The sequence below is a fragment of the Salvia splendens genome, chromosome 3, assembly GCF_004379255.2.
Source record: "Salvia splendens isolate huo1 chromosome 3, SspV2, whole genome shotgun sequence".
NCBI lineage: Eukaryota > Viridiplantae > Streptophyta > Magnoliopsida > Lamiales > Lamiaceae > Salvia > Salvia splendens.
This window is the reverse complement of record NC_056034.1, coordinates 37070585-37084504: the sequence shown is the minus strand read 5'-3', so window position 1 is coordinate 37084504 and position 13920 is coordinate 37070585. Positions and strand designations below refer to the sequence as shown.

Here is a 13920-nt window from a genome sequence, read left to right as displayed (position 1 = left end):
AATCATAAGTGCATTGACATCAGAAATGTAGGTTGTCGCCCAGTAATCCGGTCCAGTTGGCATGCACTCTAGCGCTACTGTCAAAATTCCAACCTTCTCTTCATCATCTAAAAATACCCCTTCCGCTCCAACGTGATCTCGGTCAAGTAGTTGATCAATTGTAGTTATTGGGCAAGGTTTTTTTGATGCACCAGTAACATCAGCAATTAGTTCTAGGGAATCATAACTGAATTTAGGGTTGCTAGGTGCTGAGTAGAGGCTCGGTGGATGCCCATCGGAGGCAGCAACAGGCTGCTGGTTGAGGAAGGGTGGAGTTGTCTGTAGAGCGGGGTTCAGCGGCCACGGCCTTGACTCTGCAAGCGACATCTCACATGCCTCGTCTTGAGATCCTTCACTCTGTTCAATTTCATTGCTCACATCTACCCCGACAGCAGTGTTGATGGCAGGTAACTTCTCACGTAACTTCTCGTTGTAATCGGATGAGCAGGGCGACATCTACCCCGACATCTCACATGCCACGGGCGAGCAGGGCGGCTTGGTCCAATCTATACACACGTAACTTCTCGTTGTAATCGTTTACGGCAGCAAGTTGGGCAGGGGAGAACGATCGAGCCATGAGGTCAGGATTATTGGGGTCAGAACCCTGGTATGTCGCTTCACCATAGGCGAGGTACGGGTTGTGAGGCGGCGACTGATCATAGGTCGAAGAACTCTGCTGCGTGCGCACCCATGGCGGGTCCCAGCAAGTGGGCTGTTGGGCCTGGTAGGGATGATATTGTGGGTGGAAGTGCCTATCATGTGGATAGGATTGTTGCAGATCTAATGATCCAATCGGATGGTGTGGTGGCTGATATATGGGTTGCGATGGGTGGTGGGCAAATTGCGGCTGACGGTAGTCGAATTGGTGATGGTAATAGGCAGCATAAGTGGATGACATGATAGACGTAATTCGGAGGATGAGAACCGAATGAAAGCACCAATTGATAAGGGAAATACCGTTATCAAGTGAAAAAGATAAAGAAATTAGCAGAGAAACCGTGCTCTGTCGACAATCGGAAATTATAAATTGGAAAAACTAAATAAAGATAAAAGACAATAATTCTGATTTCATTGATTGAATTATGAGAATAACAATAGGTCCTATTTATAATACTCCTATGAATAACCTAACTTGGTGAATAAGATAACAATTATATGGAAAAGATATGATAATGTAATAATAAAGATATGGGAGATATTTCCGAAGATATACTCGTATCAGATTAATAATAAAAACAATTAAGTAAATTAATAATTGATTCTAGATCGTTCGTCTATCATTCTTTAACGCTAGTAATAAAGAAAGCAATTAATGTTATTCACACCAATCCAAAATAAAGTTTTTTATATTTTAACAAATTCACAATGAAACCAATAAACCAAGTACTCCCATAAATTATTTAAAGGAATTATTGTTAAAATTATATAAAAATTCGCCAATAAAACTGTAGTTAATAATACCTGGATATAGAGCGAACTAAAAGTCAAAACATTTATTGATAATCTATATAAAATATCTTCAATTATTTGTGACCATGACTTATAACGAAAGCAAACATAAATATAATGTGTATAGAATTGAATATAATACTATATGACATGGGAGAAATCGAGATGATATGATCAATGAGACAACCAATGACCCCACGCACAAAGGTTTAATTAACCAATCTGATGATGATAGTACTCCAATTCCCAGCAAAGATAATAACACCATTAAGTTTCGTCTAACACATGTAATAATTTATATTGATGTGACAATTATTAATATATTATAACGACCTAAGCTTCCTTTCACATCATGATGACAAATTGTTGTGCCTATCTTTATCAGGTCCCGTTCCAACGGCAAAAGATATTTTTAGTTGATTAAAGATAATTATGTTTCTAAATATGTAACCCATACTAAAAATGATGTCTCAATTAAAATAAAGTGATTTAAATGGAAACATCATAAAAAGCAAAAAGTTAAGATGTACTTCAGTGGATAAATGATTCAAGGATAGTATTTGCGACTTAATTTTTTTACTTTTCAAAAATTTCTAATGCAATTAATTTCGTCTCAAATTTTGAGTTTATCGTAATATTCAGAGAACAGACTCCACAACATCTCCGAAACTAAAATCACTTAATATTTTGTTGAATTAACATAAAATGAGATAATATGTACGTACGCTAATTAATATCACTATAGATATATAGATTCGAATAACAATATCTGAGACTTCATTTTTGCTAACAACGGAAAAGAATTTCAATTTCAATTTCAATGCTATAATTTTACAAAGATTATTTGTTAGCTAAGATATGTACATAATAAAGACTAATAGTACTGCAGTCCTTCTCCTTCTCCTTCTCCTTCACCCACCCATATTTCTGGAATCCATTGCACCATCTCTCTCACCGTTTCTATCGCATAATCGGCTTCTTGCCTCTTTGTTGCTCTTCCAACCTTTTTTCACAAAATATATTCATTATCATTTCACCATTTTTTACACAATTAACCACGCAATATAATCAAAACCTAGTTATTTTGGACTTTTCGAAGATTCCGCTTAAATTAATATCGTAAGGCCATCCGCAATGGGCGGACGATGGCACGCCCGATGGCGCGCATCGTCCGCGCCATCGATCGTCCGCGCCCATTGCGGATACGGACGATAGGTCGCGGACGATCGTCGCGGCCGATACTAAGGGCGCGGAGGATGGCGCGCCCGATGCCTATCGTCCGCGCCATCGTCCTCCCCATTGTGGCGTACACGGACGATGGCCGCGGACGATAGGCATCGTCCGCGCCATCGTCCTCCCCATTGTGGCGTACACGGACGATAGGTCGCGGACGATGGCACGCGGTTTGGTTTTCTATTTAAAGAGCGTTTGTCATTCATTTGTGCATACCTCTACATATTCTCTCTCACAAATCCAACCAATATGAATCCCGGCGACGACACCAATAGTTCTAGTTCCTCTGATGAGTCCAGTAATAGCATAGATATAGCATTAAATGCAGTCGTTGAAACGGCGATGACGCATTGCTATGCGTTGATGCAGCGCCAGGCGGCAGCGGCAGCGGCCTCTGAGCAAGTCCATAGACCTATTCGACATAGGTCGTATATCCGACGCGACCACGCGGAAGCTCACACACGTCTGGTTGAAGACTACTTTGCCGATCAACCGCGATGGGGCCCGGCTGTTTTTCGGCGCCGATTTAGAATGTCGCGGTACCTGTTTCTCAGCATTGTTCGGACATTGTCTTCACGTGATGAATTCTTCACGTTTCGGGAGGACGGCATCGGCAAACCCGGCCTTACACCATTGCAAAAGTGCACGGTTGCACTCCGTCAGTTGGCCTATGGCACCACGGCGGACCTTTTCGACGAGTACCTCCACTGCGGGGATTCTACAGGCCGCGATTGTCTGAAGCGCTTTTGCCGGGGGATAGTAGAGGCTTATGGCGACACATATTTGCGCAAGCCGACTGCCACTGATTGCCAGGGTCTGATGCAGATGCACGAGACGGCGCACGGGTTTCCTGGGATGCTCGGGAGCATCGACTGTATGCACTGGCAGTGGAAGAATTGTCCGACGGCGTGGAGAGGCCAGTTCACAAGTGGATACAAGGGCAGCCACCCGACGATGGTCCTCGAAGCCGTCGCTGACCATCGGCTATGGATCTGGCATGCTTACTTCGGCGTAGCCGGGTCGAACAACGACATTAACGTCCTCAACTCGTCCACCCTCTTCACCGATCAATGTAATGGCAACGGCCCGGCCATCGAGTTCACTGCCAACAGACGCCAATACCATATGGGGTACTACTTGGCCGATGGCATCTATCCACGGTGGCCTGTTTTTGTGAAGACGGTTAGCTGCCCAATTGGTGAGAAGAGGATTTTATTTGCGCAAAAGCAGGAGTCGGCGAGGAAGGATGTCGAGCGGACATTCGGCGTGCTCCAATCACGGTGGGCAATTGTGAAAGGGCCGGCTCGTTTCTGGTTCAAGGATGTCATCGCCGATGTCATATATGCGTGCATAATCATGCACAACATGATAGTCGAGAATGAAGGCGGAAGCATCACCGATTGGAATGAAGATGATCGTGCATCTAGTTTGGCCGGCGCGTCGACCGAGCCACCCGATAGAGGGTTACCGTTAGGCTTCAACGAGGTTCTATCTAGACAGGCCTCAATGCGCAACCAACAGGATCATGCGCAGCTCATGAACGACATGATCGAAGAAGTGTGGGCTCGCAACCGCCGTTGTTGAGTTCGCGTTTTTTTAATTCGCATTGTAATGTATTAATTTTTATTCAATGAAATGAAGTTTTTGAAATTCGTATTTTAATGTATTAATTTTGTTAAATTCGTATGAGTTTTGTAATAAATATTAAAAAAATGATGATGTGGCGCGCCATAGGGCGCGCCTTAGGGCGCGTCTTAGGGCGCCCCACTGCAGGTGAGGAGGTAGGAGGATAAAACTGCTGACGTGGCGCGCCATAGGGCGCGCCTTAGGGCGCGCCTTAGGGCGCCCCATTGCTAATGCCCTAATAAATTTGTGTAGTTGTCCCAAAATTGTACAAGTACTTTTTCTCTAATAATTTCAATACTTTTGTCTACATTTGTGGTACCGGAAATTAGGTTTGGAGAATGGAATTGACACGTATTATCACGTGTCATTCGTGCTAAAATTAATCGATGGTGACATAATAAATAATGCCGTGACAGTCGTGTTGTTTGGTGACACGTGGCATGACATAAACCAGAAGCGTCACAAAACAACGGTGCACCGCTCCGCACAGAAAAAACTCCTTAAACTTACCAAAACCGTTCGGAGCCCAATAGCCTTCCCGGCGCCAATATTCTTCACATTGTCGTCAAAAAACAGCTGCAGTGAAGAAACAAAATCAAACCTCCAAAATCAAGAGAAAATAAAAAAAAATCAATCGCACAGAACGGCGTCGTACCGTGCGGCGGGGATCGACGTCCGCGGCGTCGACGCCGATCCTCATCGCTTCCATCGACGGCTTCAACACCACGGGATGTTCCATCGACGCTGGTCCCCACAGAGCAGGGTTCATCGTTTCGAAGCATATGATTTTCTCGAAGCAGTCGCTGATTCCGAGCCGATCCAGCGCTTTCATCGCGTGAATTCTGTCGGAATTCGTGAAAATCTGCGGTACGCTTTCGCCTCAGTAAAAAAATACTATTTATATTTTAAAATTATTTCAAGATTTAATCTTACGATTTTGCGCTGTTTGATCGATTGCAGAATGCTATGCAACTTAGCGTCCGGTTTGATCAAATCGTAGGGCAATCTTCCGTGCACGAAACTGTCACGATATGACCAAATAAAGTTATAATTAGAAAAATTTAAAAAAAAATCACACAAATTTTAATCAAGATGAAACAGTTGGTTTCTGTTACCTGTGATAATCGTCCGGGTGAATGTCATACCCTAAATCCTGCCAAAAGAAACAACACAATTTGAAAATTGAAGATAATTCGTAAAATATTAGGAAAAATAATTAATAAAATAATCACCCGGAGGCCAGCTAAGGAGCTTCCGTAAGTTCTGAAGAGCTCTCTGTTCATATCCTGAGCTTCTGATTCAGAAATTCCGAATTTCTCGGCAAGAAAATCTGCAATAAAATCAACCAAAATTCATTTTGTTTAAACTATTCCTTAATTATCGAGATGGATTGCATTTGTGTAAAAGAAATGGTGATTGTAATCGACCTTCAACGTTTCGTTTAAGAGCTTTGCCAATTCCAGTCTTGGATGAATACAGGGTGTCATCCAAATCTGTTCATAAAAAATTAAAATAAAACTAAGAATCTGATCAACCTCATCATTTTTCATAAATTGATATTTTTATGATTTATCAATTATCAATTGCCATTAATCAAAATTGGAGGGAGAGAGAGAGCTAACAAATGTACCAAAAATTAGAGTCTGAAAAGGGGAAGAAATGGCGCAAGAATCCATTTGGGAAATGGAGAATCACGGTTTAGGAGAAGGGATTTCGATGTCGATTTTGTTGAGGATTGGGGCAGAGGACTCTGAGAAATGAAGGGAAGAAGCATATATATAGGGAGAGGATGGATGAAGAATTAGAGCATCCGCAACGGTGGCCGTCCCGGCAAACGTCCGACCGGCGTGCCGGAAGTCCGCACGGGACGTCCGCCATTAGGCAGCAGGAAGGCAGACGCGGACGTGCGTTGCGGACACCTGAGTTCGGCAGCATTCCGAGAACGTTCGCCATTGCGGTACCACGACGGACGTCCCGATTTTTAATTTTAATTTTTAAAAAAAATCTATATATACGGCTCGTTGAAATTCATTTCATTCTCACCACTTGTTTTAACGAGATTCTCTCTCTACTTTCATTTCTTTTGAAGATAAATGGAGCACCACGATAGTGATTCCCCCGCCACGAGCGAGTCACAAACGCCGACTTTTCCCATTAGAGTTGGGGGAAATGCTAGCGGAAGTACACCGATATCCGGGATGATGCCCGGAATGGCGCCTATGATACCCCAACCCCAAATGGTGGGGATGATGCCCGGGTACTACAATATGTGCCCCTTGGTGTGGGATGATGCCCCAAATGCCCCAAAAAATGCCCGGGATGAGTGCCGCGATGACGGGGATGATGCCCCAAATGCCCAGGATGATGATGCCAGGGATGATGCAGGGCATGCCTGCCGCTGCGGGGGGAGCAGGCAGGGGGTCCCCCAATCACCTGGGGACAATGTCTATCGCCCCTACATGGATTTATTGTCTAGTGATTCCCCCCAGAGTACTCCTCTGGAAACTCAGTTCACCGGCATTGAGACTTTCTCTTTTGAGGAGTTGGGGGTATCTCCGGTCAGGGAGTCTCCCACTGAGGGAAGGGGAAGGGCAAGGGCAAGGGCACTACCTCGTCCTCGCGTGCGGGGAACGAAAGTTGGGCCGTGGCCGGGGAGGAAGGGGATGAAGCCGGCGGGAGAAAGAGGACCATCTGGAGCATAGGGGAGTGCGTCGCGCTGGCGAAGGTCTGGATCAGTGTAGTCGAGGATCCCTACGTCGGGGCTAACCAGCATATCGACAGAATGTGGTGGCGCATTAGCCAAAGCTACCTCCAATTCAAACGGCCAGGTGGGAAGCCTCGCGATGGAGAGCAATGCCGGAAACAGTGGGAGCGGTTGAGGAGGCAACTCAGCTGATTTTCCGGCATCTACCAAAACAACCTCCGCACGATAACCAGCGGCATGTCCGCCGATGATGTGAAGCTCCTGTCTCACCAGCAGTTCCCCGATAGTGAATTGGGTTTCGGGGAATTCAAATATTAGGAGGTTTATCTTGTGGTGCAGACTTCCGCCAAGTTTAGTTTGGGTGTGGCTGGACGAAGATCAACCCCTCCGGGGAGTAGAGTTCCCCGACCCCTCAAACATCTTTCCGCCGCCGTCGCCCGGTTGGGCAAAAGACCGCGATGCGGATGGCTAGGGAAAGCGCCAGCGGGTCCCCCGAGGTCTAATCGGCAGCTCCTTCCCAGATCGATCCCGAGCTCCCCTCACTCGCCCGCATACAGCAGCATGAGACCCTGATACATACCATGGGAGAAGTGGTATGCATCGACTGGCCCCTTATACAAGTTGATGCTGAAGGATGTCATCGACAGTATGCGGCGCGATTTAGGGATGCCATCCCTGGCCGTGAGTGACGCCGGGACCGGCCACGGGCACGACGGGACTGGCGGCAGGGACGACGAGGAGTGAGACGAGGGCCGCATTTGTCGAAGCTTGAGGTTGTTTTTTTAACTATGTATTTTTTTAATAATTATGTATGTTTTTTTAAATAAAGTGGTTGCATTTTCTCCGTATTCGTGTCGAAATTTTAATTCCATAAATTATTTAAATTGGTGAATTTGTGAATTTTTATTATTGTGGATGTCCGTCGGGATGTCCTTGGGATGTCCTTATGACGTGGCAGGAGGTGTTTTTGGTAAATCTTTCCCACTATGGATGCTCTTACAACGATGAAATGCGAGTTTGAATTGACATCTGAGTCAGCTGGGGCCCACACGTCGATCATCATCCAATAATATTCAGATATTTATAATATTTGTTGATAACATTGGATTGTGACGCGTTTGTCAATAAAATTAAGTCGCACTGACCGTTCTCCATTTCTTTTATACTCGGTAGTGTGAGTCATGCAGTAAATATTGCTCCCTAAGTTTACGTTTAAGTGTATTGTTTTTTATTGTTTTTATAATGAACTTCTTGTTTTTACATTTTTTTTTAATAGTAATATCTCTTTCATCCTAAAAGAATATGTACTTTGAGTTCAATACAAATTTTAATGTAAAATTAGTAAAGTAAAAAAGAGTTAAAGAGAAAAAGTGATTAATTATTAGAGAATGAGTCTTAACTCATTAAAGAGAAAAAGTTTTTAAAATTAGAAAATTCATATTTTTGTGGAACACACTAGAAATAAAAAGGTGCATAGTTTGTGGGACGGTGGGAGTATAAATATAGGACCCGCACGTCACTGACTTTTTATAACACACTAGCCGTTGATATGATGGGGCCCGCCCGTGCATTAAACGCCACGTGAAACTCCCAACTAGCCCACTTCACACTATTCCCTGTGATGGTTATCTTGTTGCTGTTCCCATTGCAAGAAACAGGGCTAAGCCTCTGCCTTTGGAAATCAGTGCCTTCAGCTTTAGGCAAAGGTCTCTTGGTCTATCTGAATAGCTCAAAACTCTGTTTTCCTCAACATCCACTAGAAGAGTTATGCCTTGAATTGGCCTAGCCCAAATATTTGATGTCCCATTTCTGTAAAAGCATGTGACCTTAACAACTCTTCTTTTTGCAGCCTCTCCAAACCAGCCTACTGTAAGGGGCAGGCATGTCACCTCCGATAAGTCAAGCCCTCGTCTCAAGATCAAATTTTGAAACGAGGGATGCTTCAAAGATAGCCTGATAGCCTTGAAAAACTCATCAAATGTGAATGGAGGGCAGCCATATCCTTTGTAGACTTGGTCGGAGACAATTGAGCCCGTGATCAAGTCTACGATAAGCTCACGTGTTTCACCACCCACACGAACCACTGCCTTAGCTCTACGAGGGAGGAAGGGTGTGCGGTGCCTGTTTGAAGACAGCCATTTTAGGACATGATGCTTCTCTGGCTCATCTACATCAACATAGTGGAAGGTTATGTTAGGAGATGAGGCAGAATGGGATATTTGGATGATGAGCTTAACCGTGTGGATTTCTTGAGGAGTGAGAGGGTCTAAAGGGTGGCATAGAGATGGAGATATGAAGAGAAAGAATGCAGAAACAAGTGAGAGAGGGAGTATCATGGCATCAAGAATTAGATGTGAATTTGTTTGGTTCAAGATTCATTCACTGTTGACATTTATGGTTTTCAAGAATGGGAATTTTCTGCTTGTAACTTGAGTGATTGATCCGAGATTTTAGTCTTGGTTTATCCCATGTTACTAGATGTCAGCTTTTCTTTGCTCCAAAGCAAAACATATCTGTAACAATTAATGAGGATTATTTAGCAAGTGTGTGACTTGCTTTGAGGTCTAAGTATACTTGATTTTTTGCTTTTCATGTGAGATATTGAGAACTACTTATTCATTACGTTTCATCTCTGGCTGCTGTAAACTTTTGAATAATCGTAGCAGCCACCAGCCCCTTTTGATATGAACAATCTACTTTCTTAAATTTGAAAAGTAGCTACACACAGTGGCACTGTGCACAGTAAGGTGAGATGAGAAGATTTTTTTATTATTATTACTTCTGTATATTTGTAAATTTTCGAAACACTCTCTTCAGCCCTTACCAAATGAATGTTAATATAGACTAGATTATAGAAAGTTGAGTGATAAAAAGGGATGAATTGATCTGAAAAAATTTGCAGACGAAATATGAAACAATGGCTGCCGTGGAGGTACTAGGGAAGAAGAAGAAGAAGACTCTTTTATAAAAGAGTGAAGTACAAAATTAGCCCTGTGTATAGTTAATCAAACATTATAGGTACTTATATTTCAAAAAATTGCACAGGACGTCTTTACGTATGTATGTGTATAATATCATCTGAAGTAATTTTTCACTATTTTTAGTCTTTTATGCCCTTCTCATCCTCAATTTATTTCCAAACTGAAATTTCCAAACTGCCAATCCAAGGGCATTAATGTCTTTCCATTATTTCACATATTCCTAGTATAAATTAGTTTTAAAAGAGTATGGGGAAAATAATTTTTATATATTATTAGTGTACTTTAATCTTTATTAGTATTTGTTAATAAAAATAATTAGAGAATAAAATATATTTAATTACTATTAAAACATCCGATGATAATATGTGTATTATAATCTCTAGTATTTATAATTTATTGGTATTATGTTTATAAAAAAATTAATATTTTAATAATTTATTTTAAAATATTCTTAAATTCAAATTTATTTATAGTAATGAAATGTAATGATGAAATATTGGAAAGACTGAAATGTCCTTAGTGGCATTTTAGAAAAAAAAAAGAGAGTGAGAAGGGCATGGAAGACCGTAAATAATGAAAAAATACTTCAAATGATATTATACTCATACGTAGAGGTATCTGGTGCATTTTTTGAAATATGGGTACCTCCAGCTTTCGATTAGCCATACATAAGGGCTAATTTTGTAGTTCACTTGTAATAAAAATATGGACTTTGAAAAATGTGTTGACTCTCACTTATTGCTTTTAAATAAAAATAAAAGTGCTACTACAAAATGTAAGGTGAAGTGTACTCAGTAGTTATCAATAAACAAATACTAATATCCATTAATGTAAATGAATTTACAATTCATTGCAACACCGTTTGAAATTATTATAAAATACATTTGTTTTTCTTTCTTTCTATAAAATCCACGCTGATTCGGTAATTCTTCATGGGGCTTTAGCATATAAGTTCAACTTTTTCTTTTCTTTTGTGTTTAGATTTATATTTTTATAATTTTTTGTTTTTACTTTACTATAATTAAATAACAATAAAAATACAAAGAAAAACACTCTATATATTGAATTTTTAGAAAATTTTATATTAAGTTTTTGTAAGAGTAAAAGTCAATCTTGGTCATAAAGATATGACTAAAATACGAATTTATTCCAAAATATGAAAAATAGATCCATAAAAGCAAGAATTTGGAATCTTATTTGATCCACATCTCAAAAGTAGATAGGCAAATTTGGACAAATACACTACTGAAGTGAGAAGTTTGAGCCAGCATGAATTTTCATTCCCATCTCTTGCTTCGTGTAGAGCGTAGGATTGTGCTCGAAAAAGTTGGATGGCCGGAGCTCGAACGACTCAGTCAGCGTTGGCATGATCGGAAAATCTTCCTGGCATGGCACGTGGTGGAAACCTAAAGTGTACCACAACACAATGTCCTTGTTCGCAATTTCCCTATCTCTGCATGATATTATATGGCCAAATAAAAAGAGTTAAAATTATTAGAAGTCCTAAACAATTTCATTTCAATTGATACTATTATATAGTATGGTAGTATATAATATATGTACGTACCTTTTGGTCCAAGTAGCCAAACTATCATCTCCATGGCTTCGATCAGTGCACAACCCTCCAGCCCATTTCTCAGTCTTGTTGTAAGGTGTAACCCACACATTATACTTACTGAACGCTCCTCGGATTTGGGCATAGTCGTCGTCTGATAAAAGGGTGCCGGTTACTGATCCTGGCACCAGCTTGTAGCCCACATTGTTGCCTATCTTAGTCTTTTTGTTTGGGTTCACCACAGACACCATTGTTGCTCCTGAACCAAGCCTGATTCTTGCATCAGATTCAGTTTTGGCTGCTTCGCTCTCGGCCCTCCAGTAGCTCCTCCTCAGAGATACGTCTCTGCTCACACGAGACGTCTCGAGGTTAGTCTTGATCAAGGAGTTTTCTTCACCATCAACGTCGAGATCAAGATTGAAGATCAAGAAATGGTCATGGTTCACCCCTATTGTGTTCTCTGCTAATATTGTGCCATATACTTCCTCATGTATCTGATCCTTGTGTGTGTAAACTGATCCCTTCACTTCAAGTAGGCCTGTCATCCCAACCTACTCACTCACACAAATGCAAATGCAAATCATCAATCTTGGATACTCTGTAATCAAAGAGGCAAGAATGAGATGACTAACTACTCACAGTGACTCTAATGACACCACTTTGCTTGAACTCCCAATCCACAATGTAGTCGTAGTTCCCGACAGCCGACACCATTCTAACAACGAGGCTGGACTCGGGCCTGACCTCCGTTATCTGCAAGCACGAAAGTCAATTGACAAGTCCAAAAATGAAGAGTGAGATGACAAATGACTTGCCGTTTTGCCAAGTATTCCAAGCTCGGTGTGGCGCCACATGACGTCTCCTGCGTGTTTCTCGAAAATGCAAAAGGCGTTAGGGGTTCGCGCAGGCGTGCCATCCCCTGAGGTGAAGTAGGCATCCATGAAGACCGCATTTTTGGGGCAGTCTTTCAAAGGCACAAGCGGCACTGCAGCGACTCCGAATCCAAGTTCACCCGAATCAAAGAAGGTTCGATAATACCACTCCTCAGTTAAATCCATGTATGGTATGAACACTTCAGACACAAATCCCCTGTACATCACTCTGCGCTGCTCATCCCTTTCATTATCGTAAATCGACGCCATTGATATTACCAGACCGGCTCTCATATCGAACGACACATGCATCTCCCAACCTCCCCATCTACACCATTTCAACAAACAACAATAATCCAAGATTGGTGCATCCTAAAACATGAAAAAAAAATTACCTCAAAACATGTCCATCAAAAGTGAAATGGCAAAGTGGTGCATCCTCCTCTTCATCATCAGCATCCGATGGAGTAGAGCCTGTGTAGTCCGTTCCCTGAGCTTTAGGGACGGGAAGCACAACGCGGTCGCGGAAGCCAATGATCTCCATCCGATCAAGATCAACGGCCACGGTGATGCCCTCAACAGGCCTCATGTACATATTAACCGTCCCATCCAAATAGTAACACATAACTCTCACCATTCTCCTACTCTTCTCCTCTCCAAACCACCCCACACTAAAGCTCATGCACACCAATTCCTCCATCTTCAGCCCTCTCTTCTCAATCGAAGCCACAAAAGGCGCATACGACACCGCGAGGTTGCTCGCAGCCACTTGCTCCTCTATGTTCAAGAGTGGGTAGCCGTTGCCTTGGTAGAGCCGGTCAGAAACCACCGAGCTCCGGGAAAGGTCAACGATGATTTCATGGGTGGCGCTGTTGATACGAGCAAGGACTAATGCGCGGCGGGGTGGGGCGGAATGCCAGCGTAGGATGTGAGACTTGTGCGGCTCGTCGAGGCCTACGTAGTGGAAGCTCACGTTGCCGTTGCAATGGCTCTTCACGATGGATCCAACTTCACTCAGCTCCAAGGGAGTTAGGGAGTTCAAAGGGTGATGGCTATCTTGGATTGAAAATGAAATGCTGATTAAGATCATGAAGAAGAAGAAGAAGAAGATAACATCTTTCAGTGATGGAGCCATTTTTTTGGCTCTGTTTCAGGGTATGGAGGTCCGGTGAAGATTTTCAAGTGAGGAATTTTGTAAAGTTGGAAAGTTTGTAAATAGTGATGCCTAATTGGTAATATAGTACACTGTCTATAGTTGGTGAAAAGAAAGCGACCTTATTATTATTTTGTTTATATTTTGGGAAACATGTGATGCGCCTGGTGAGCGAATATGTCTTACTCTTTCCGTCCCCCATTAATTGTCCATTTTTGTCATTTTCGTTCGTCCCCCACTGGCGAATCTACACCAGGACAAGGGGTAATATTGAAATAATACTATGTACTTCCCACATGTCATCAAAT

General features: G+C 42.4%; 2 protein-coding genes across 2 annotated transcripts; both read right to left on the bottom strand.

The window, feature by feature from the left end:
* Positions 1–2268: 2268 nt before the first annotated feature.
* Positions 2269–6130, bottom strand: LOC121793453. The gene is made up of 8 exons (XM_042191457.1): positions 5978–6130; positions 5775–5840; positions 5580–5677; positions 5463–5500; positions 5281–5368; positions 5003–5209; positions 4858–4923; positions 2269–2491 (listed from the first exon to the last, which is right to left on the bottom strand). Exons 1-8 carry the CDS (start codon positions 6021–6023, stop codon positions 2363–2365), a joined length of 738 nt encoding a protein of 245 aa, XP_042047391.1. The 5' UTR covers positions 6024–6130; the 3' UTR covers positions 2269–2362.
* A 5030-nt stretch (positions 6131–11160) lies between these two features.
* Positions 11161–13658, bottom strand: LOC121797409 (primary amine oxidase-like). Its single transcript, XM_042196163.1, has 5 exons — positions 12855–13658; positions 12403–12787; positions 12227–12340; positions 11600–12138; positions 11161–11485 (listed from the first exon to the last, which is right to left on the bottom strand). Exons 1-5 carry the CDS (start codon positions 13592–13594, stop codon positions 11275–11277), a joined length of 1989 nt encoding a protein of 662 aa, XP_042052097.1. The 5' UTR covers positions 13595–13658; the 3' UTR covers positions 11161–11274.
* Between the last annotated feature and the right edge of the window lie 262 nt (positions 13659–13920).

Coding starts and splice junctions, on each gene's coding strand:
- LOC121793453 (XM_042191457.1), bottom strand. CDS start 6,023: ATGGATTCTTGCGCCATTTCTTCCCCTTTTCAGACTCTAATTTTTG. Junction 5,501..5,579: donor GCTCCTTAGCTGGCCTCCGG/GTGATTATTTTA, acceptor TTCTTTTGGCAG/GATTTAGGGTATGACATTCA. Junction 4,924..5,002: donor ACGTCGATCCCCGCCGCACG/GTACGACGCCGT, acceptor TCTTCACTGCAG/CTGTTTTTTGACGACAATGT.
- LOC121797409 (XM_042196163.1), bottom strand. CDS start 13,594: ATGGCTCCATCACTGAAAGATGTTATCTTCTTCTTCTTCTTCTTCATG. Junction 12,139..12,226: donor GTGGTGTCATTAGAGTCACT/GTGAGTAGTTAG, acceptor GTGAGTGAGTAG/GTTGGGATGACAGGCCTACT. Junction 11,486..11,599: donor TTGGCTACTTGGACCAAAAG/GTACGTACATAT, acceptor AATATCATGCAG/AGATAGGGAAATTGCGAACA.